The sequence below is a fragment of the Phyllostomus discolor genome, chromosome 6, assembly GCF_004126475.2.
Source record: "Phyllostomus discolor isolate MPI-MPIP mPhyDis1 chromosome 6, mPhyDis1.pri.v3, whole genome shotgun sequence".
In the NCBI taxonomy this organism is placed as follows: Eukaryota; Metazoa; Chordata; class Mammalia; order Chiroptera; family Phyllostomidae; genus Phyllostomus; species Phyllostomus discolor.
The window spans coordinates 128,053,026-128,078,060 of NC_040908.2; the positions used below are offsets into that span (position 1 = coordinate 128,053,026).

The 25,035-nt window shown below is 46.6% G+C and overlaps 1 protein-coding gene across 3 annotated transcripts in view; it reads right to left on the reverse strand.

The window, feature by feature from the left end:
• Positions 1-4,069: 4,069 nt before the first annotated feature.
• Positions 4,070-25,035, reverse strand: part of SCUBE2 (signal peptide, CUB domain and EGF like domain containing 2) — a 71,612-nt gene continuing 50,646 nt past the window's right edge. For all 3 annotated transcript variants that reach the window (XM_036028995.1, XM_028517568.2, XM_036028996.1), the window contains 7 exons: positions 18,676-18,846; positions 16,605-16,772; positions 15,723-15,884; positions 13,614-13,811; positions 12,294-12,446; positions 6,602-6,681; positions 4,070-5,743 (listed from right to left, as the gene is read on the reverse strand). In XM_036028995.1, the coding sequence (XP_035884888.1) occupies positions 5,591-5,743; positions 6,602-6,681; positions 12,294-12,446; positions 13,614-13,811; positions 15,723-15,884; positions 16,605-16,772; positions 18,676-18,846 (1,085 nt within the window). In that variant the 3' untranslated portion in view covers positions 4,070-5,590. The remainder of the gene's footprint in view (positions 5,744-6,601; positions 6,682-12,293; positions 12,447-13,613; positions 13,812-15,722; positions 15,885-16,604; positions 16,773-18,675; positions 18,847-25,035) is intronic.

Here is a 25,035-nt window from a genome sequence, read left to right on the forward strand (position 1 = left end):
AATGTGTATAAGACGAAGCCAGCACCAAGCTTAGATTTGAGGTAGGTTTGTACTTCTGCTTCTTGCACTGTGTAGGGAAAAGACAGGAAACTCCAAACTGTGCCTCAATGTTGTCCTTCAGTCCTAGCTTAGAATATAGGATCAGGGGACAGTCCAAGTCGGGGGGATATGATAGCTCTTAGAACTACATGTAGTGAACCATCACATGAGATTAAAATTTGGGGTGATTTTCCCCTCATTCTTTCAACTCCTCTTCCTTCTGTCTCAGCAATATAAACATAAATTATACATGCATACATATATATGTATAATTTATGGCATAAATATATATATATATCTTCAGCCTAACATGTACCTAAACAATAACAATGAATGGATGAATGAATGAGGGGAGTGGTGTGTGTGTGTGTGTGTGTGTTTGGACATGATTCAGAATATTGTTGATGGTTTGAAAGGGCCTAACTCAATGACTTCCCACCTGGTCATTCATCATTAGTTCAGGCACAGGGAAGAAAAAGATCTAAACAGATACATTACAAGGGTCTCTATGAAATAGCATGCAATCAGTCAGTTGGGAAACCACAGCCCTGGTCCCCAACACCCCCTTGGTAACATTTTTGCCTTGAACTATGAGCATTTAAATTCCAAGCTCCAAGGCCCTGGGATGCCTGAAACACAGGTTAATTACATTTACAACCACTAGGTGGCGCCTGTTCCAGAAACTGCATAATGGCTGTCCCATCTTGGAAATCTTTGATGGGGGTGGAGGGGGCCCTCTGACCAAAAGTCAAGTTCTTGCTGGGTGGCTGGCAGAGCTTTCCAGAGCCAGTGCTCCCAGGCTTGGTTTGAGGAGCCAATCGCCAGGAGGGGCCTGGATTCATGCCTTTAATGATGAGCTCACCCTATGTAAAATAGCAACTCCTCCTCACTACCTCCTCATCCTCTATCCTTACAATCTTATTTATTTTCTTTGTAACAGATATCACACTTGATTTTACAATATATGTTTATTTGTTTATTTTCTGTCTCTCTCTGCTAAAACCTAAACACTTACAAAGGCAAAGATTTTATTTTGCTCATTACAATATCACTAGCTCCTATAATACTGAGCACTTAGTAAGCCCTCAGTAAATATCGTGAATGAATGAATGAACATATTAACAAAGAATTATTAGTTACTAAGGTATGTGGCTGCATTCCCCAATAACATACTCTGAAAACCAAGCAATGCTGAGTTATTTCGTTGTTTACAGTAGGTGGATTTAGTTTGTATCCCATTTATTCTGCTAGAACAACTTGCCTGTGAATTAGAGTGGTTTCATTTTCTAAATTTATTTTAACCCTACTGTGTAATCTGGAAAGTAATCCTTGCTGAGCAATTATATCTATGTGGCTGTCAAGCACAGAAGCAGCCTTGCTGGGCCATTAGGCCCCTGAAGGTGGTCTCCTGGGCTCCCTGAAGGGAGAAAAGGAAGCAGGGTACTATGAACCCTTACAGTAGAAGATGTCCCAGAAAGGAACGCTCACCAAGGCTTCTCATTTCCTGTGGATGGGTCTCTACTGGCTGCACCCAGGGTCTGGATTTGAAGGATAGCTTGCATTCAAAGCAAGATAGCGCGAGAAGGCCATAGTTAACAAGCCTCCCTTGATGTGGTGGGGAACAGCTTCACTCCAGCCTCACCTAATGCACTGTGCGTCCCAAATACAGGCAAAGAGTGATGTAGACTGGGTAAGGCTCCCAGGACCCACCCTACTATGTGACAGGAAGTAGAGATGCTGACAGCTCTAGTAAGAGGCATCTTTTCCAGGTTAAGCAGGAGAGTGAAGCTGGGCCTGGCGTGGGCCCCCGAGGTCCCCAGAGGCTTGCAGCAGGCCACAGCCCTGGTGCATCTTCCCACAAAGATCTGCCCGAGGGCAAGCGAGTCTGTGCTTTGTGTGGTACATCAGCCTGCCTTTCCCAAGTTACATGACAATTTAAAAATCACCTGCAAACCTAAATACAGTGAGTGCCTGCAGACAACACACTTAACAGCAGGAGAATGAGTCAGAGGAAGCAATTTTCCACAGTGAAGAAAATCATCTGTTAGTGTGGAAAGGCAAACACTCTTTAATTAGCATAGGCAACTCAAGGGCAATGTTGTTGCATCCATAGATGCAGCACTTGAGTAAATGGCTCAAGAACAATATCCACAGCTGGAAGGAAGGACTTGCACGGATCCCACTCACAGTTCTCCCACAGAATCAGCTCTCTGGGAGGGAAAGTGAAACTCAGCTGTGACCTCTTCCTGTTTAGTTAATGAGCAGCTCTTCCAAGTCCCGGTCCCTGTGCCCACACAAGGAGTCCCAGAACTCAGAGCTCCCTGGTGTTCTTTCATCTATATGCCGTTTCCAGATGTCAGCCAGTTTTGTATCTTTACTCTGTGACATTAAAATTCATATTCTGGCTCTGACTTCTCTGGAGCTCCAGGGAACCAGCTGCCTATTTGAACTTCCATTTGGACACAGAATAGGCATCTCATACTAGGAATGGCCAACATTGAACTGTCAATCTTCTCTTTTTTCCCAATGCCTCAAGGGAAGGAGTCACCCCCCAAGCCTAGTGACTTCAAATGATGATAATCATAGATTTTGCTCACAAGTCTGTAATTTTGGCTCAACGGGGATTGCTCCATGAAGCATCAACTGTGACAGCTCAGCTTGGGGCTGGAGATTCCATTCCCAAGATGGTGCATCACATGGCTGGCAAGTCCTGCTAGCTGTCACCTGGGAGCTCAGCTGGGATATGGGCTGTGGGCCATGGTCCCTCCCCCACAGGCTATCTACAAGCTGCCGTGGCCTCCTCAGGGCATGGTGACTGAGTTCCCAGTGTGAGCTTCCCATGGAAAAGAAGTGGAAATTGCCAGTGTCTTAAGTCCTGGGTGAGGAAACTGGTAAAATGTTACTTCTGCCATGTAATATTGGTCAAGCAGTAGTCACAGAGCCCAGACAGAAGGAGGAGGGGGAAAGACCCCCAAATGTCTGTGGAAGGAGCATCAAAGAATTTGCAGATATGTTTTAAAACTTTCAGATGTCCCAGACCTGCTCCCTGCTACCGCCGTCTCCATCTATCACTTGCTCAGGCAACTGGGAGTCACCTTTGGTTGCCGTCTTTTCCTTCCCCTTCCATCCAGTCCTCATCAGCAAGTTCAGCTGACTCTCCCCTGAAACGTGTCCAGAATCCTTCTCTTTTCTCATCCTCACTACCACCCCCGTAGCCCAGACAACCTCATCTCCCACCCAGATGACCAATAGCTTGTTAACTGCTCTCTCCCTCCATGCCTGCTTTCTAAAATCTTTTCTTCATACAGACATATCTTTTAAGAACATAAATGATATCATCCCACATGCCATCCCTCTGCATAAATCCCCCTGAAAGCTTCACAACATAGTAGAATTAATGCCTCATTCTGGACTCTAAAGCCTTACGTGCTCTGGCCCCTGTGCGCTCCCTGGCCTCATCTCTTACCACTCACCTCCTAGACTGTGGTACATGGGCCTGCTCCTGGAGGCTGCTTCACAGAGACCAGGTTCACGTGGTGCCCTCCCAACCCCCAGCATATTTCCATTCCCAGCCTTCCCCTGAAACCAGCAACACAGATTCACACGGTCACGAGCACTGAGTTACTAACGTGCTTGGACAAGGATGGCCGAGTTGAGTTTGCCCCGCCTCCACGGTGTTCAGGGCACTGAGTCAGTGCCCTGAGCTGAAAATTCCATTTGAATTTTCATCTTATGGTTAGACTCGGAAATGTAGGCAAAGTTCTGGTGTTACAAATTCCAGGTGCTTTCTTTCTGTCTTTCTTTTTTAAAGATTTTATTTATTTGTTTTTACAGAGAGGGAAAGGGAAGGAGAAGGAGAGAAACATCGATGGGTTGCCTCTCTCACACGTCCCAACTGGGGACCAGCCCGCAACCCAGGCGTGTGCCCTGACCGGGAAAAGAACCAGGACCTTTCGCTTCACAGGACAATGCTCAGCTAACTGAACCATGTCTGTTAGGGCCCAAGTGCTTTCTTTAATGACTTTTTTTAAAAAGTAAAGATGTTCAAATTTTTGAAGAAGAATTTAGAAATGGGTATTTAGGATGCATCCAAATAAAGAAGAAAAGTTTATGATTTTTCAAAGATCAATGTTATTAATATGTTTTGAAAAATCACTGAGGTGAAAAGTGAGTTCAACAATAATGAAGTAGTCTTCGTTCTCTTCAAAAATATTTGTTAATCATTTTTTAGTACTTTGGTATAGAGAAGTGTAGGTACAGCTAGTTTTTTATGAAATAATAAAACACTATGGCTGTGTGCAGTCAGCCCGTTCATTAGGGAAATGGAAACTTGTTTGATAGAAATCTTTTTTTATTTACTGCAAGGGGAGTTTTGCCTATGGGTTTAAATTTTTAAAAATGTAATGCTATTGAAAATTCAAGTTCCTGTGGGAGAAGATGACTGTGGGCATGCTGTGCTGACAGAAAGCGAGGTGATACTGAGAAACTTAGAGGCCGAGACTGTGCAGCCGCCTCTGGCGGTGATGTGACCTTTAAGCAGTGAGACCACCCTCAGCGGTGCTGTTCTTGCCCATGGAACAGAGTCGGTCCCTGACCTTGGAGAGTGGGGAAGGAAGGCACACATAGCCGGCTGGGCCGCACCACATCCCACCTGGACCACGGACGCCCCCAGCGAGAAGCCCACTGTGGAAACAGGAGCCTCAGCAGTGCTGACTCAGAGTGCATGACATTTCCTTTTCATGAAGGTGGCTGATTCTCATCCACCAAGCAGATCATGTCCGACCTGAGCTCCCCAGGCCCTGGCACTGGACCCACAGGGTGTGTAAAGGCACAGCTGGTGCTAAGACCTGCACTGTGTGTTTGCTACAGGGTGGAGGCTGGACACAAGGAAGGTGTCAACAGGCCTATTGTCTGAGGAAGTTGTTAGTTCTTATCTTTTTATTTCTAATTCTTTCTGCTTTGAGTGTTTGTTTAATGATCAATGCTTAGAACTCAAGCTCCTGGGATCAAACTCAGACCACACAGGCTGAAGGAGAAGGCTGTGGAGAAACGGAGTCCTCCCAGGCACCAGTGTGTGGACGGTGCCTGACGGGCTCTCCCTGCCTCCCCCCCTCCCTCCTTTCCGCCTCTGCCCGGTCAGAGCCTGCACCTGGGCACCGAGGGCTTCCTTAGGGAGGGCTGGGCTGGAGGAAGCTGAAGTTGCAGAAAAGGCAGCCCCTTCTGTGGCCTGTTTCCCATCACAGCTCACTTGGGGAGGGGTGAGAACCAGGAAGGACAGGTGAGTCTCACCTGAGCTGACTGAGGTCCAGCTCAGCCAGCCCTTGATGTATCCGAGACATCTGCCCCTGGCAGTGAGACGCAGGTGAGACTGGAAGTCGTTCTCAGTCCACATCCCAATGCTGGGAAAGAAAAACCAAGTTCAATTTACCAAAATATCTGTATTATCTATAAAAGTTGAACTCTAACCAGTCACTGCTGCTGGAGGCAGCAGCAGACGGCTGCATCCCACCGGCCCGCAGGCGGACACGGTCCAAGCGGTGTGCAGGCAGACTCATTTGTAAGGCCTCAGAAACCTGGACACTTTGGAACGGAGCAGTCGGATGAAGGATCTTGGAAACATCTCCCGGGACTCCTGGGCCGTGTACTTGAAATAGTTCTGGGGGTGAGCCAGGACATCAAACAGCGCCTTGATCAGCTTCTTGTCCTAAGAAGAACAGAATTTTTATTACTGGGCCAAAATATCTAAACATTTTGCCAATGGAACTATAATGACCCAGTGTGAAGCTGATTAGCTGAAAAACAACTTGTGAAAATGGTTTCCTCTGATTTTTATCTTTTTTCCAGTTTTTATTTTTCCTAATTATCTATAAAAAGCATGTGTTACTATTATAAAGGAAAATTTAATATATGAAAAACCTGCTTTCTTTTTCTAAACTAGATGAGATACATTGTTGGAATTTTGGGGAATACTTACTGAGTTAGTGATATGGCTAGCGTTATTGATAATTACTTATAAGTATCTAAAAATTGGTGAATTTCACCCTTGAAGGATAAAAGAGCCAAGGATCTCCACCTACTTGGAGAATAAACATGAACACAACTACTTGGAGAATAAACATGAAAATGCAGTTTGCTGCTGGCTCGTGTTTACAATAAACAAGCTGCCCACTGCTCCTCTGCCACACATTTCCAAATCAAGAAATACAACTTCTCTTGACAACACTAAAGACAACCTCCTGAATATTTTTTTAATATTCACCTGAGGACATGCTTACTGATTTTTAGAAAGAGGGGAAGAAAGGGAGAGAGAGAAAGAGAGATCAATGTAAGAGAGAAACATTGAATGGTTGCCTACCACATGCGCCTGGATTGCAAAATCGAACCCCTGGGTATGTGCCCTGACCCAGAATAGAACCCTTGATCTTTCAGTTACAGGAGGATGCTCCAACCAACTGCGCCACCAGGCCAGAGCCTCTGAAGGGCGGCGATATGGAGCAAGAGGACAACCTTCCTCCAGTGGTGCTTGGGGAGCTCCGTGGGTCCACCTTAAGTACATACTTACCTTAAGTATTTCCTGATGGTTCTCAGATGCATAGAGCCTGCCATCTCGAACTATGTCTTCAATGAGCTCCTGGTAATCCTCTGTGGGAGTAAAGGACATATATTGCATTGGATGGTTTAATCATTTCCCTTTCTCTCTCACTCTCTTTCATTTTTATAAGGCTCTGAGCAATGCCCTTCTATAGCTGCTGTCAGAACAATGACCACTCGGACGGTGCGGAAGCGATCAGAAGAGAACTCCCACAGACTCGCAGCCACATCCTCTCACCCACCAGCGTCTGCGCCCATCCGCCCTGTTCCGTCTCCCTCAGATAAACCCCCTGCATGTCCGCTTTGTCACTGGCTCCATCTTCTGTCACCGAATCAAGGGCCTGTTCCAGTACTTCTACCCTTTCTTCTCTGGATGGTGAAGTTTTCTCTTTCTACTGGTCTTTTCCATCAACATGCAAATATGCTGTTATGTCTCCGACTAAAAAAAAAGTCTGTTTCTCTATCTCATTTCTCCTTCCAGCATCCATCCTACATCTCTGCTCCTCTTTGTAGCAAAACTCCTCAAAAGAATTGCCGAGGCTCACTGTCTCTGATTCCTCTCCTTTCTTTCTCTCCCAAACCCAGGCCAGTCCACTTTGCCCTCCGCCACTTCTCCCAAAACACTTGTCAGAATCACCAATGACCTTAATGTTGCTAAATCCCAAAGGTCAACTCTCAGTCCTTATCTTCTCTGATGCATCAGTAGCATGTGACCTGGCCAGTCAGTCACCCCTCCCCCTGATCTACTCCTTCACTCAGTTTCTGAGACACCACGCTCTTGGGTTCTCCTCCTGCCCCACTGGTTTCTCTGGCTGAGGCTCTGTTGCTTTTCCTCCTTCTCTTCCCGACCTCTTACTGCAAAGGATTCCCAGGGCTCAGTGCGTGGTTGTCGTGTCATCTCCGTCTATACTCACTCCCTGGTGAGCTCGCCCAGGCTCATGGCTCTTCTTTCCCTCTCTCATTTTCTCCCTTCTCCCTTTCCCCGAGTCCTTGTATTATGTAAAGCAATCAAGCTTCTTACCTATCTAGCAAGACTCTGCTCTCCTTTTTACGGGAGGTGGGGGTTGGGGTTGGGGACGGGGAGGATTTGGCTGGTTGGAGAGGGAAGGAAGCTGTGTTCATTGGGAAGAAAGCCATGCTCATTTTCTCACCAATGACTCTGGGCCCTGATACCCACATTAAATGCAGAGCACACCACATGAGCCTTCTCCAAACGTGCACTCCCCTTCAAAGTCTGGTCTCTTTCCCACAGTCACAGTTCAAATCAAGCACACGCAAAACACACTCTTTTTCAAGTTCCAGGCTGAAGGAAAATTGCCTCTTTATATGCACATCATGTGCAACAGAACCAAACAAGTCATAAGAACATCATTGGAACTGTGTAGGAGGAGTTCTTGAAGGAGTTTCTCTGAGCCCAGTGATGGTACGTGGAAATGAATAGTAGAATCACCATAACAACTAATTCAACACATGTACCGTGTCACTTACTCTATTCATGTGGTACCTTTCTTCTTCTTTTATTTTAGTGAATATAAAATATAAGGAAGGGCTGTGGACACAAAAGGCAGCCACATACTAAACCTGACAAGCCCAGGGGAGGCCTGCATGGTGGCCTTACAAACTCAGAGACTGAAAGTAACCACGTAGGATTGTCTGAACATAAAATTTCCTAACTAAAAGCAGGTCATGGTGGGTCGTCACGTCCTAGGCCTGTAGCTTCCTTGACAAAGGTCAATCTTTACCTTTGACAAGCCTGTCTATTGTCTTTTTGCACCTAAGATATATACAAGCTATTTAACCTTGGAATGTCAGATGAGTACCATAATCTCCTCTTCCCAGACCCCCTCAGGGTACACCAGACCTTGAGACCATGACTCCTCATTGTTTTCTCGATCCCCAAATACCATCCCTGTATGCTGTGCTAATGGTTAACTATCCTATACTCACCAATGTCAAAGAAGGATGTGTGTCTCCATTTTACATAACTTTATCCAACCTGAGATTTCTTCACTTTGTTTTCTCCTGTCCCCTTACTCTACCACCAGTGGATTTCACATAGCTCTCCTTATGTCTCCTCCTCTGATTGTAATGTATAAAGTAAGCTGCAAAACTGCCATTCTCTGGAGCATTTTCTCAGTCCTTTGAGATTTTGCTTCCCAGCAATTGTTGTCAGTTTGGCTCAAATCAACTCATCAAAATTCTCCACCTGTTTGGACGTTTCTTACATCAACAGGGCACATGTTATTTATCTCTAATTCCTCTGCTGCACAGTCTCTACCAGGGAGAGCCGGCTCCCACAGGAGCGCCAGTGCTGGGCTGTGTTCTGGTGTCAGAGAGAACCGGAGAGCAGCTCGCTGCTCTTCCAGACCGCTGCCTTTAAAAAAATATTTCCTCTGCTTTTAAGAACTGCTGTTGTTTCCTCACTTGCTCTGTCCTGAGAAAAGCAGGCTGGTGTTGCAGGTGAAACAGGCCTTGGAGTCCCAAAGACCTCTGCAACTCTGTCCTGCTGTGCGTGCAGGGTGGCTTCTTCAATCTCAGCCCGAGTGGCCCAAACCAGGACAGAAGCACGTCCACTTCTTGGGCGACAGTGAGGCATGTGCTGTGTCGGAGGCACTCAGCACAGGCCCAGCGCTCAGCGGTGCCCGTTCCATGTTAGGACTGCAGTTCTCCCTGTTCTCCAGCAGTCAGGTCTGTGGCGAGAAGCCTCACCTGACTGGTCTAACTGTGATTTCTGTTCTGCTATCAGCGTTGGAAACCAGATATCAGACTTGACTGAAATACATGTTTAGACAACAAAGATTAAGTAGGCTCTGAGTAAAGACCTAAAAGGCTCCTCTATGGCCAAAGCAGCAGTTTTCAACATTTTCTGCTGTGACATGTTGAAGACACACTCTTGTGGGTCTAACTAGGATTATGTGTAATTTCACCTGGTTCTTTGTTTGAACAACAACAACAAAAATATCAAAAGGGATTCTTCTGTCACAAAGGCAGAGCGGAAAAGAGTCAGCCTGAAGTCTGTGAGCCTTGGCGACACTTATTCCAGAGTCTCCGTGTCTCCCTTGGTTCCTTCCCGCTTCCAGATCGGAAAGGTGGTCAGGGGCTGCTCTCAGGGGCACGAGGCCCTGTCTTGCTCAGCAGAGCCCTGTGGGAGGTGCTCGTGTCCTCCTAGGACTCTGATTCAAAGAGCCCTTGCCCGTGGGTGTTTGACATGGTTTCAGGTACAGGGAGGGTGATCCTCCTTTTTGGAGCATGTTAGACAGAAACTACTTGAAGTGTTTTTAAGAAATCCTTAAGATACTGTCTTTCTAAAAGACATGCTTTTGGCACCTGTCTAAACACCTTCAGTGACCCCCTACAAGATCAGGTCCACCCTTCTGGGTCTGGCACTCGGAGCTCCTTGCAGCCACACCCCATCCCCTTCCTGTCTCATCTTTCAGGGCTCAGCCCCATGCACCCTGCCACCTGGCCAAGTCATCGGACCCCACGCGTGCCAGGTACTGCGTTCTCTGGCCTTTGTCATTCCTTCTTCCTGGATGTTCTTCCTTCCATTTATTAAAACAAATGCACAAACCAACTTATATATTCTTTCAAGACCCAAATCTCTTGAAACTGTGCTCTATTCTTTCCACAATGTTTACGTGACAACATTTTGCTAAAGTTGGTAAACAAACATGAAGTAAGGTATGTAACATTTTATCATGCTATCTTCTAGTATTTGATCTGATTTTTATAATTTAAAAAATAAAGGTTGCATGCTTGCAGAACTACAAATAAATAAGTACATAAATAAAATAAGAGTGAGCATAGCTTGGTAGGTGAGGGCGCGGCAAAATTAACTGAAAAATGAACTGCTTCCCCTTCTTGTGTAGCTCACACAGAGCTTTGTACATGCCTCATTGTAGCATCTATGGCAATATATACTGTTTTGTGTTTCTGTCACTAACCATGTTGTTTCCAGCACTTAGTCCAATGCCTGGCATAGTAGATGCTCATTAAATATTTGTTGGATGGATGAATGAATAAGTTCACAAATGAACAGATGACTCTTCCCCCACTAGCCTATAAGGTTCTCTAGGACAAGGTTCAGTTCATTTTGTATTCCTAGTAAATGTTTGTCAATGGACTCTCAGAGCTGACCAGGGCCCCAGGCAGGGCTCATGTAAGACATCCCTTTATTTTTTTTATTTTTTAAAAGATTTTATTTATTTATTTTTAGAGATGGAAGGGAGGGAGAAAGAGAGAGAGAGAGAAACATCCATGTGCGGTTGCTGGGGGCCGTGGCCTGCAACCCAGGCATGTGCCCTGGCTGGGAATCAAACCTGCGATACTTTGGTTCGCAGCCCACACTCAATCCACTGAGCTACACCAGCCAGGGCTCTATCCCTTTATTTAACAAGAAGAACATGAAACCAGAGAAGTCATCTGATTTGCCCAAAATCACACAGTCAGTTATGGCAGAGACAGGGCCAGAAGTGGCAGCTTCCCCTCTCCCCCCACAGGATTCCATTTAATAAAAGCCACAATAGTAATGGGTTAGTATTTTTTGAGCATCACTGTGCACTGGGCACTGTACCAAACCCATTATAGATTGTACTGGTGAACCCTCACATTAAGTTTCGTGATCACCATCATTTACGTGTGAAGAAAATGGGCTTAGAAATGATAATGTACACAGAGTCACAGAAGAGATTGTGCCCAGACTGGCCAACAGCCATGCCCTCACCTGCCAAGCTACGCTCACTCTTATTTTATTTATGTACTTAATTATTTGTAGTTCTGAAAGCATGTAACCTTTATTTTTTTAATTATAAAAACCAGATCAAAACTAGAAGATAGTTAACATGATAAAATGTTACATACCTTTATGTTTGTTTAGCAACTTGAGCAAAATGTTGTCACATAAATCTTATGCCTACTTGCCTATAAGGTAGCTTAAAAAAACAGTTTTATAATCCCTATTAAATGTGGATGAAGGCAGAGGTCCAGAATGGCTTACCCAGAGCCATACCATGGATTAGAAAATCTGTCCTAGAACCTGTACCTTATTATTCCTAATCATATGTTTAGACTGAAACTGGAGAAAGTATAAATATCTTACTTATAGTAGTAATTAAATGTGAATGTGTATGGGAAAAACTAATTTTTTCCTAGCTTCTTAATTTCAAAGATAGTTGTTATTTTATAAATAAGTATTTCAAAATTTTGATTCAGTGAAAAGTGTTGAGTCTGAGCATAGGCAATGTAACCCTGTCCAGGGAGTTTGGCCTCAGTTCTGAATGAACACAGGAATAAACCAAAAATTAGATGTCTTTATTCTTTCCTGTTCTAAGCAGAATGGTCTTTGTAACCTTTAAAAAATAATGCTGATCTATAAATCTCTACTTGTAACAGAATGGAAATCTCATGGATTAGGTTTTCTCTGTCCTGTGCCACAAAGCAAATGTATGCAAACTTCCATTTATGCTCTAGAACATCTTTTCATCCTTGTAGTCAGTGTCCCCAAATGACTGTTTAAAATTTGGCACCTATGAGTCAGCGACGTCCTTCCTGCCCCTCTGTGCCTGTGTGCCTGTCAGCAGCCCGCCAGCTGGCCCGGAAGTCGGTTCTGTCCAAAGCAGAGAAGCTCCTTCCGCATTCCGCAGCCTGAGCTTCCCAGCACTTACCGTCGTAGGTCACGTACGGGACCTGGAACCCTCTGGCGCTGTTCCCTTCGTTGGACTTAAACTGAATCCACAGCTTCTTTGATCTGGAGGTGAAGGCGATGGGGCGTTCGTAGGTCTGGCAGGTCTCATACGTGGTCACGGAATTGGACGAAGCTGCCAAGGGAAGTAGGAGGAGGGTGGGGTTCAAGGCGCATCACCGAGCAGGCAGACGATGAACGCTCATCTTGGCACATGCTCACACCACATAACAAGTTATGCTCAAGAGCTCTTCAGGCCCAGCGGGGCCATCAGAAGAGCCAAAGGCCTAGAAATAGAGTAGATGCATCTGGGGGGTGATGTGCACCCTCAAGGGAAGCTGACCGGAAGGCCCCTGGCCAGCCTGCAAGCAGTTACTGCTGGAGCCGAGGAGGGGCCCTCCCATCCCAGAGCTGACCTGCTGGAATCTAGTAATTTTCACCACCCTTTACTGCGCGCTTCCTAGGACCAGGCAGTGTGCTGTGCCCTTTCTAAACCCGATCCCACTAACCCTCCGAAAACTGCAGGCAGTTAGTGCAGTTGTCACCTGACCAGGGTCACAGGCCAGTACATAGAAAAGTCAGGATTCAAACCCACACTTGACTTCAGACATTGTAACCACTAAGAAGAATGGCAAATACTTATGCAGTGGCACCAAGTGTCAGTATTTTTCTAACTGCCTTATGGGTATGACCTGATTCCTCATGATGCCCCTATGAGGTAGCAACTATTCATATCCCCACGTTAACAGATGAGGAAACGAGGCACAGAAAATCCAGCATGTAGGTCCAAGACCACAGAACTCCTGAGAGGTGGACCCGGGGTTCAGATCCAGGCAGTTCAGTTGCAGAGCCCACTCAGAGCACTGCCTCTACACTGTGTTGATGGCAGTGTTGCTTATGGACGCTGGGCCATGTGACTGGATGGGTGGGGGGGTCCCTCCTGACGGGACCGTGCCCTTCACTTTGGTCAGTCCCCAAGCTATGAGTTGCATCCCAGGGCGAGGAAAGTGTCCAGGGCCAGCCCTGCATGAGCTTCATGGACTCCCTGTGTCCCCAGTGAGCCCAAGGGGGGAGTCTGGCCTGCAGGAACCCCACCACCACTGGGGTTCAGCAAGGGGCCTCAGTGGGGGGGGGGGGTTGTGGAAATTTTGTTTCTTGTAAAACTCTAAAAACTCATGTCCCACCTCTGTTCTAACACAAAGGTGACGTGCTAGGCCCGTTTCTCACATTTGAAGCTGGGAGCGTGCCATGAGGCTCCCCGGCTGGCTTTAGAAGGGGAGGGGAGCAGAGGGGGAGGACGCACAGGTTTTCCGCATCACCAGGTAGTCTCCGCAGTCGTCCTCTATGGGCAGGAAGATCTCAGGGACCACGATCAGGATGCGGCGCTTGGGGGGAGGGTTGATGGTCCATGTGCACTCCGTGTTGGCCGGGTAATTGCCCGGGTAGTTCGGGGACTCAATGTACCCGGTGAACTCTCCCAGCTCCCCTCCACATCTTCTGTCTGGAAGGGGACAGGTGACGAGTTATGAAGGCACAGCACAGCCATGGCTCTGTACCAGCCACCCGTAGCTCAGCGGAAGACAACCCCTGCATCCCTCTGCCATCAAGGCGTGGGGCCCAGACATGACCCCACCCTGGGAATGAGTCTGTCCTGTCCTGCCCAGGGTCCCCGCTGGGAGCCCACCCCTCTGAGTTCCCAGGCCCTGTTCTTTTCATTAGCTTGGAAGTGCTTAAGGTCAGGGGCAGACATTGTTGAAACAAAAGGACGCCTTTAGTTTTTGACATTTTGTTTACCACGTGCGAGTGCTGAGGTAACCAAGGTGCAGAACTTCTAGGCCTGTCAAAATAGGGGGACAGAGCTTGCGGCTCAGCAGACGATCTCTGACCCCTTCCCAGAGATCTCTGATGAAGATGTGACAGCCATTTTCTTTCTCTTTTCTCTCTAGTCAGGACCACGCTTTATTTTTAAGTTGGGAAGAGAATTCCAGTTAGCTATCAGTCCGTGTGGGGCAGGATGGATATTCACCTCTGGCACCGAAGGCAAGACACATACACGTCTGGCACACACACACGCTCCATCCCAGCCACACCCTCACTCACTGACGCGCCACTCACCCAACAGAGGTTATCAGAAACCCTCTGCGGGTTCAGAAGGGAGAAAGGCAGTCCTTACCCTCAAGGTACTTATCGTTTAAACTACCAGGTGAACCTGTGCAACAGAAGATATTGAAGGGGTTGCCTTTTCCCTCTCTAATGAGGATTGGAATTTATTATTCCCAGTAGAAAAAAACAAACAGGCTTTCTTTCTTCAAAGAGAGGACAGGGAGGAGAGAGCTGGGGAGTTGAGAAACCTGCCATCAAGCCGCAGGGCCACCTGGGGAACCTGCCACGTGGCTCCTGGGGACCAGCCAAGGAGCAGGTGTGGAAGTGCATATCACGTCGGTGTGGGGGGAACCCTTTAACACTGGGAACACCCCCAAGTCTAACCCACCAACAGTCCAGGGTATCATGAGAGGTAGTAAGCTTCTTGTCACAGTGGTATTCAAGAAGAGACTAGAGGGCTACTTGTGAGGATACTGTTAATAGGACTTCATTGGAATAGAGAGAAAACAAGATAAGCTTCCAATCAAAATTCAAATGATTCACTGCCCCCTTCAATCCCAAACTCCTCCAGCTTGGGGGCGCCTCCTTGCTCCCCTACACTGCTGTCTTAACACCAGTGAGTCAGCTGAGATTCACTTTACTAGAGCACTTTGTATGATGGTTAAGAGCCAACCAATCACCCACCCACCCACACAGCAAGTCACTGAATTATTTGCTTCCTCATTCCCATAACATGCAAATCAAACCCCTTAGTGAGGCATTCAAGGCTTCCCTATCCGGTCAGCCTCAGACTCCCTTCAGCGCATTCCATGGTCAGGCTCAGGGGGTCTCTTCCCTAAAGCTTTTTACTTTTCTGAGGCTGCGCTCCCCCACCCTCCCCATCAAGCCTCCTCATGCCTTCCAGGAGTCTTCCCTCAGCTCTCTGGACAGAATGAATTGCTCCCTCCTCTACAATTCCCCAGCCCGTGCTGCCTGCGGGGACAGGGGCTTGCCCTGCTGGGAGTGCCTGGCACACAGCAGCCCTCAAGCAATGCTGGCGAACAGGGCTGAACTGAAGTTGCAGCAGGTGCGGCCTGTGAGCATGCCTGGAGAAGCAGCCAGGGTCAACAAAGGTGACTACGTGGGGCTCACGCCTTACTCTCCTTCAGCGTGGTCCGCAGAGCCGTGAGCTGGGCTAGCGACATCTACACGGTTCTGAATGTACCTGGGACGCCCCTCCCCCACCAGGGGCACCGAGCACACCACCCCCAGGTGGACCCAGGCACTTGCCCTCATAATCAGGACTGAGAAGCCTTACAGAGAGACCTACTTTTACACTGGGTTATGTTTGTGGAGCCATCGAAGTCAGTGGTAGTATTTCCTGGGCAAGAAACACAGTTATTTTTTCCAAATTCAGGCTGGTATGTTCCCGCTGGGCAGCGAACGCATCGGTGCGTGGAGGTATTGTAGAAATGTCCGGGTGAGCATTGAACTGTGGGGTGGGGAGGGTGGAGAGGATTTAAAAAAAAAGACTATTTTCATCCAATGCAACATAAAAGGTTTCACAGCTAGTGTAATAAATTTCTGTCCCAAAGGAAGTACGCTTTCTTACTAATCTGGGGTTAATCAACACTTAATTCCCTAAAGAGCCAGCTTAGGTGGGACTTGTGACTCATGTCACTGCAAAAAATGTAAAGGGAACAAAGTGCAGTGTATCTTCAAAGAGTTTATGGTCCATGCAGAGTCGGACATAAATAGTCACAACTCGAGTCTCCCTGTGAGTGTTGCCGGTGCAGGACTGAGGCTGGGTGTGGAGTTGGGCTCCTGCAAGAGGCAGCAGGAGCAGGGCTCTGGTTTGGGGGTGGGGGGTGCAGCACTAGGTGAGAGCAATGAGATATTGGAAGACTGGGAGGAAGGAGCTGAGGAGCCTGTGTACACCTGCGCATCCCCCCCCCCCGCCCCCGCCCCCCCCCAGCTGTCCCTGCAGTCAGCCCCATCTGAGGGGCCCAGGTGGCTGGAGGGAGACCATGTCTTGGAGGTTCCCGTGCTGTCTGTACATCCTACGGGGAGGATGGAGCAGGACCTGACCTCCCAGTCACTGGGCACCACACAGCACACCTCTGGGCTGGGCTTCATTTGGGCTTTAACAGACTCCCGTGGTTCTCAAAAGGGAAATTCAGTTCTGGAAAAAGGCAAGCTGCCACATCCTCACCTCTGGTTTCACAGTCCTGGAAGGAAGTGGCTCCCAGGTGTTTGGTGGAGAGGCCTCCCCCACAGGAGAAGCAGGAAGTACGGCCAGCTTCAGGCTGGAATGTGCCCAGGGCACAGAGCTGGCAGGGTGCAAAGCCATCCGCAGAATATTCTCCAGGTTGGCACAGACCTGGGGGGCCAATGACCCCAGTGAGCAAGGCCCCCGGGCAGACCTTTCCCCATCCCTCTGCAGATGAGATCAGACTCTGGGCAGGCCTGTCACCCGGTGTGGACCTCAGCTCCTGCCTCAGTGACAGAAGCCCTGGCCCGTCCTGCTGCTGAGCCCGAGCAGGTAGCCTGACACACGGGGTTCCACAGCCCAGGCCAAGGTGGGGACCGAGGAGCCACGTCCACTGTGTCCAAAGTGGCTGCAGCAGGCCTGGGTGTGCTGCAGGCGTGCCTGTGAGCGTGCCTAGAGAAGCAGCCAGGGTCAACAAAGGTGACTACGTGGGGCTCACGTAGGCCTGCGAGAGGGCATGGAACTCAGCAGCCCCTGCAACGCAGGAGCGCCCAGGGAGCTCGTTCTCTCAAATCAGTTTGGTTACGAGACCTGGAAGCACACCCTCACCCAGACACCTACATCCCAGCGATCGTTTTACCGATTACGTCAACTAGATTGCATCTCCTTACCCTGAGGTGTGTTCTGGTCTCCCTCGATTAGTCTGTTAAACCCAGTCCACACTAACATTAAAACCCGGTGGCCTTTGCTTGAAGCAATTTACTTTATTATTATGTTTTGACAACAAGCATAGCCATAAACAAAAGGACTTCTAAAAGCACATGTTCCTTAGGAATTAGCTTGTCATTGGCAAGATGCTATAGAAATCTGTTGTGTCTTATATTCCTAATCATCTTTCCTCTATTAATTTTCATGGTCTTCCTCCTACCCAGAAGTTACAGCTATAATGGCATTTAACAAACACGTCCCCAAAGGGGGAGCTGGAGTCTGTCAGACCTGGCATCTGATTCCAAATCCTCCACTCCTTGTCTGCGTGACCTTGAATGGCTCTCTTTAACCTTGGAAAGGTAATACAACCACATGGAAAATTCATGTAATACCCTTACCATGATGCCTGGCATAGGTGAATATTCAATAAATGGAGTTAGCAATTACTACTATTATTATTACTACTATGAATACTAATATTCTTATTACTATAAGTATATCTTAATAAGGCCACATACGAGTGTGAACAGGTGCCCCAAAGTGCTTCATTATCAACTTTGCAGTTAGTTCTCGGGTTTTGTAACAGGCCATAGACAGGGCATGAGTCTCGCTCAACCCAAGGACCTGATTTTTAAACCAGAAAAGGTGCTGCAGCCGAGCTAAGAGTCACTCGGGTGGAGACTGAAGCTGGTTCTGGGAGTCCCTGGAAGGAGCGGCAGGGGCGCCGAGGGCCCGTGCACCCCTCCGCAGACATCACCTGCCGATCGCCAGGTCAGGCCACACCTGCCATTTCAGCCCACAGTGTCAACGCAGCTGGCCTTTCTTCCATTTAATAAAGGGGAAGACATTTACTCATAAAGATAAATAGAAAAGAAGTCCACTGAACCTAAGTGAGCTTGGAGTCAGAAAACATTTTATAAGAGATGATTAAAAATTCTTGGCAGAGTTTTTAACAAAACAGCCAGATGAACACTTTTTAAAAATCAATATGCTATAAATTTGAGAACAAAGCTGGAAAAATAATCAGAACTACATTCTCCATTTTAACACTTTCAATAGTCCCTACGTGCTGGGAGATCACTGAGGTCTCAGGGTATATTTATTTACAGTGAATAAAGCATGCCATTGCAACATTTATGCCTTTTTTTCTGCCAGAGTATTCCATCAGCTTTTTGTTTATTTATTCAAGTGAGCATCTCCCAGTATGTGTCTGGCCCTGGAAAGCCAAAGAGGAGCCCACCAAGGGCCCTGCTGGTGGGAAGCCCAGGGTGCTGTGTGCACTGTCTCCATGGAAACACACTCATGCCTCCTGTCTAAACAATGATATTGGAGACAGAAAAGTAAGAAGATGCAGGCGAATCCTTACCTCCACATTCAGACACATTCCAGGTTTCTGGTGTCTTCAGGGACCCCGGATTTTCTGGTCTTGGGCACGGTTCACATGTGATCTGTCCCTCTTCATTTTGGAAAGTTCCATTTGGACATAAAATGCAGCGTTCTTGCAATCCATCATAATATGTCCCAGCCCTGCAACTGACTAGCCAAAGGTGTAAACGATCTGGTCAGTGAGGAGACAGAGGCCAAGGAAGGACAATGCGAATGCTGGAGGTGAAGGAAAACAGGTGGCATCAACCACAAGCTCCCCCACACTAACCCCCCAAGTACAGAATGGGCAGCACCTCTGGGTTCTCTGGGCACACACCCTCTGCCACTGTCAGAGGCCGTCACAGGCCTCTTCTCCCTAGTCCATGAGCTCCGGGGCAGGGATCACAGTGGTCCTAATTGTTTCTGAGCACAAGTGCCTGACAATTCTCCCCACTTCACAGGGAAGTGCCACCAGAAGGATGAGGGAGTTGAAAGTCATTCACTGAACATGGGCCTAGTAGTGGAAGAACAGAGAAGAGGGTGCTTCTCATTCTGGCTGGTGGCATCCTAGAAGGCTTTCTAGAGGAGGTCACATTTGTGTTGGGCCTTGAAGGGTGAGAAGGATCTCATCACATAGGAAAGGGGCAGGTTGTAAAGATTCCTGTATGACACAGGAGAGGAAAGGGGAGAAAGGAAGGTTGGGAATAGACTGAAAAAGTTCCTGAATGCTGTGCATTTGGATTTTACTCTGCAGGTAAAGGAGCCATTGAAAGGAGAGGAACACATCCAGAAGCTGTGTCATGAAAAGCTCACTCCCTAGTGGCGATGGGGAGAGTGATCTCACGAGTCTGACAGATAACTCTGCAAAATAGCAAACTTCATATTTGTAATAAAATTAACATGTTACAAAGAGTAAGCCCTTGTCAGTATCTCCTGGGAGAATAAACTACAAGGAAATTAATAAACTATGCTTCTGATTATATTTCTGGTGTTATTAGTTAAGTGTGGATTTATATCTCATTTTAGACTATGAATGTAAATACATTAAGTTCCCTAGTATAATACTCAAATATCCTCATCATAACCATCAAAATAACCTTTCTAATGGCTAAGATTTGTTCAGTACTTGCAATCTACCGGATACCATGCCACAAACTTTACATAAGCATCTCATTTGTTCCTAAAAACAACCATAAGGAGTTAAGTGCTATTATTAGCTCCATTTTATAGAAACAGACTTAGAGTCCTTAAATAATTTGGCCAAGTTCCCACAGCTAGTCTGTGAAATACACTTATGGTAAGATCAAGAACTTCAAGTTTAAGGGAGAAGAGGGTCACTTAACAAAAATGCAGACTGAGCAATTGGTCAGGCATCATCCTGTAAACCAACAGGTCACCAGTGGGATTCCTGGTCAGGGCACATGCCTGGGTTCAGGTTCGGTCCCTGGTCAAGGAGCATACAGAAGACAACAATTGATGTTTCTCTCTCACATGGATGCCCTTTCTCTTCCTCTCTTTCTCCCCCAAACTTTTCCTCTCTCTAAAATAAAGTTTTAAAAAATGTAGACTGAATAGCAAGTCAAGACTTTACCAAGGATTCTCTATGGGGCATTAGGGAAGTTTAAATGGAATAAACACATTCTTTTTTATATTTAAGATACCAAGAAATAGACAACAAAATATCACTTGATAAATTAGCTATTACACGTCTTGAATGTCTCTAGGGGGGAAATGTCTGTTTTCATTATATCTTACAAATGCAATTTGCATATACCCTTTTAGGGTTAATATACACTTTTATTATTATCAGTAATAAAAGTGTATATTAACCCTTATTATTATTATTATCAGTAATAAAAGTGTCTTTTCATTATTCATGCCATAATTTTTTAAAAATTAGGCTTTTAAAAAATTATAGTAAGCCAAAAGAAGCCACATTTCAAATATTATTTCTATAATTAAATGCAATCAATCAATAAGGTCTCCTGTAAAGTCTGTCTTAAAAGTTGTTTATATTGTTTGGGTTTTCCTTTACAATATTCACATATCATTTTTATTTAATTTTATGACTTTTTTAAAGGCTAAAAGTGAACCAAACTCTTGCTTTCTTGGCACACAACATTATAATGAGTGTATGCATAGATCTGAGGCAGATAAAGCCTATAATTCCAGACTTATTCTCTAAATGCAGCCCTCCCGGATAACGGTTTCCATAATTACTCCGGTTTCAGCCCATCTCCCCAGAAAAGATGGGCTGAATTGCGTACCAAAATCCATGACTTTCTACCCTGGTCCCACCTGACTATCCCAGTGCTTATAGCAGGCTAGTGAATGAGAGAATAGTCCCTTCCCACCTCTAACAAGCCAACTGTCGTGAAGACTGGCAGAAAGTAAATAAAACCTAGGCTGTCCGCAACACTGCTGGTCCAAGCCATTTCCACTTTGGGGACAGTTGTTTTCCTAACACTCATTCACCCAAAGGGAAAGTGTGCATCTGTGGGCAATGACTGCGGCAGCCCCATTCATTATGACCTAGAGTCAGATCAGCACGGTCTGTTCCATCACTAGTCCCTCGGGCAGAACACGGATCCCCTCCACAGGCAGGCAGTGATGATTCTCACTGAAGAGATTAACTGGACGGGCTCCTGCAGCTCTGGGTGTGCTGGCCTCCTTAGAACTATTCAACCTCTCCACCCCCAAAGCCTTTGCAAGGTTACATTTTGAGAAGCCTCACAATATCCCACATCTGTTGCAATTTCTCAACTGAGCAAAGGGGCTGAGTGATGCCCCTTGGGCTGCCCTGAGGAAAAGAGGGCACCGGCTCTTTTCTCTCGTGGTGAAAGGCCTGCTGCACATGAACAAACTTGTACTGTCACTCACAGTTTCCCTTTTCCTTCCAGAGAGAAAGACCTGCAGAAATAATTCATGGTGAGCACCTTCCACATTAATTTGTTCCTTTTCACAAGGTAAAAATGAGCTAAACATTAAAACGGGATTCTGAAATGCCCTGAACAGACGCCTGAAAACAGCTCTTTGCAAATGTGCTGCAGATCTGGCCTGAAGAGACCTCACGCTCACGTTCCAGTTGGTTCTCTTTTCTCCTTGAGCAGCCAGCTCGTTTTGCTGCCCCAGACAAAGGAGTCAATTGCCCCCAGAATACTTCGTGATCACAGCAAAGCTTTTGTGTGTCTTCAGTGACCATTAAAATCCCATTCTCAAATCCCACACAGCTGTTTTCTCCCTCTCTTTAAAAAAAAAATACAAGAAAGCTTTTCTGATGCAAAAGGGAGAGACCAGAGGGACCAGGATTAATGGCGACAAAGAGACCCAAAGGCTGGCCCTCTTTTCAACACTACCGCCTTTGAGCATTTCAGGCCCTGGACAGACACTATGGTGTCTCTGTGGCTAAGATGGTGAACCTAATAAAAGAGGTCACTCTCAAGCATCTGACTGTTTTCTTAAGAGTCACGCCTTGGCTCCTGAAGGAAAGCCACAAGCAGCCCACAGGGATTCCCAGAGTGTCCTAGAGCTGTGTTTTGTCACAGCTCGGGGGGCCCTGGTGCTCTAAGAAGTGCTGTGGCCTAGGGATCCTAGTTTGAACTGCTTTCAAGTGAGACTTTCAGGATATCAGGAGCATCCCGTTGGGTTGTCGTATCTGTCCAGGTTTTCAGTGTGTGTTCAGGTTTGCAACTGGAAAACATTCTTGAAGTTGGGACAGAGAGATGAGCCAAGCTTGATACCTTCCTCACTGGGTTCCTCAATGCATGCTATGTTCTCTTCACGCCCAGTTAAGTGGGGCTGAGATTTTACTTCCTTAGGAGTGCCTCTTTGCCCTCAATTAAAATATTTCCCCAAAGATTTGCATTCTGCCCTCTTTTCTCCTAATGTTGACAACTACCCTTGGGATTTCATCAGTTGTCCCTCTGAAGATTCGTTTACTCTTTCATTCAATTACTTACTGAGCAATGGTTTGGTGCTGGCCACTGTTCTAGGAGCTGGTACACAGCAGAGAAGACAGACATAGCCCTCCCTGCCTTATGGGGCTCCCATTCTAGTGAACAATTTAGACAATCAATGAGCAAGCAAGTATATAGTAGAGTGCTAACTCATGGGGAGTGTGATGAAGAAAAGAAAGAAACAGGGAAAGAGGGGAAGACAAAGAGTGGTGGGAGTGAAGTCTACCTGTATGTCATTTTAAGAATAGCCAGAAAAGGCCTCTTGCAGCAGAGATTGGAGGGAAATAGACGTGCAAAGACATTGCCTAATAGCAAAAAGGCTGGTGTAGCAGTAACACAGTGAAAGGGGCAGGGTGACGATAAGAGATGAATTTTTAAAAGCAAGGGCCCTATCACATAGGTTCTTGAAAGTCATAGTAAGGAAATTAGACCTCACTCTAAGTATGTTGGCGGTTTGGATGGGCGAGTGACCCGACCTAACACATTTTTCAAAGGTCTTCTGGCCACTGCTTGGAGGACAGACCAAAGGCAGGCAAGAGTAAGGAGAAAATTCAGAGCCTGTCACGACGGACTGGACAGGAGACGATGGAGGTTTGGAACAGAGTGGTAATCATGGAGGAGGACAAAGTAGTTGGGCTCAGGATATAATCTGAAGGCAGAGCTGACAGGCTTTGCCGATGGATTGGATGGGGAACATGACCGAATGAAAAAGGCCAAGAAGACTTGGGCGTTTTCAGCTTGAGCAGCTGGGTAAATAGAAGTGCCATTTACTAAGCTGAGGGAGAAACAGGTTTTATTTAGGAGAGAGTGGAGGGGGACAAAATATTTTGTTTAGAGACATTGAGCTTGGGATGCTTGTTTGCCAAGCAGGTTTGATATGAAAAAGGCATTGGTTATACTGCTGATCTCCAAAGTGGGATATTACACCTTGCAAAGGGGTTTGCAAGGTGGTCCACTGTGTGTGGGCACAACATTTTCACATCTATGTATATTAATTTTCACCTCCAAAATAATAAAAAGGAAAGGTTCACTGGTTCAAGGTTTAATGAATGGTATAAGATTGGCCCCTCGGTCAGCATATACATCCATGAGTCACAGACGCATAGGAAGACACAGGGTCTTTAGGAACAAAGCAAGCATTCCACACTCTGGAGAAGGAAGGTACTAACTGATTCACTTCTTTGCAACATCTTAAGGAAAGTTACAGTTTAACTGTGCCTAATGAAATAGATTTCCTGATTATGGTATCTAGTTTCAACCAAACTGTCCCAAAGCACTTTGGATGATTCCTGTAGAAACCTGGCCCGCAGGTAGTGCCAATGATGCACCCTCTGGCGGTGCCGGGGCCAGCACGGCTTGTCCCCCTGGCCCTTGTTCTTTGTCAAAGCACGTCAAGAGATAGACACAGCAACGAGCAACGATGCAATCCGATCTGACAAGAGTTGAGCCAAAATACCAGCAATGAACAAAAAGGAAAAAAATGGAGTAATGACCATGACTGTTAGCAATGAACCTCACCAAACTGTAAAAGCTAGCCACTGATTGACATTTTTTGTTTATTTAATGTGCATCTCATACTTCTGCCTTCATAATGGACATAATATATTGGCCAGTGGTACAATGTAATTTTATTTAAGTAAGCATTCATAGATTAAAAAATATTTTATTGTGTATGTGTGATCAAAAATGTTCAGCCCTGCCGAACAGAGAAAGCCATAACTCAAAACAGAAGTCAGAGCTGGAGCGGCCAGTTCTGGGGTCACCAGAGTGTGTTGGTGTTTAAAGCTGTGGAGCCGGATCAGGTCACCTCTAGGAGAGTGTGACGACAGAGGAGGGGTAGGGACGAAGCCCTGGGTTACCTGATATTGAAAGATCAAAAATTAGAGAAGAACTAGCACAGAGAATGTAAAAGGAGCAGCTGGGGAGGCCGCAGGAGAGCCAGGAGGGCTTCTGAAACCTGTGAGCAGAGAGCGTTCCGGGGAGGCAGCGATCGACAGTGTTGGGGTGCAGTCTGGCAGGTGGATTTGGTGACATAAAGGCTGTTAGACATCTTGGGAAAAGCAGTTTTAGTGGCAGGGCCAGAAACCAAAACCAGACTGGCTACAGTTGGGGAGAAAATTGGAGGTGAGGAAGCAAAGACAGTACATTCAGACAACTCTTTCAAGGAGTTTTGCTCCACGCAGGATCAAAGAATCCTGAGAGAAGCGGGAAGACCAATGAGGGTTTGTTTGTTTTTTAAGACAGGAGATAGGTTTGTGTGCTGTTGGAAATTATCTAGTAGGGAAAAAAAGAATTCAGAGATGGGAGGGTGGCAGTTGAGTGGGGCAGGAGCAGGAGCGGTGTGCTTCAGAAGGTGAGAGAGCATGCGCTCCAGAGCGCAGGGGGACATGGGCCTCAGAGAGGAG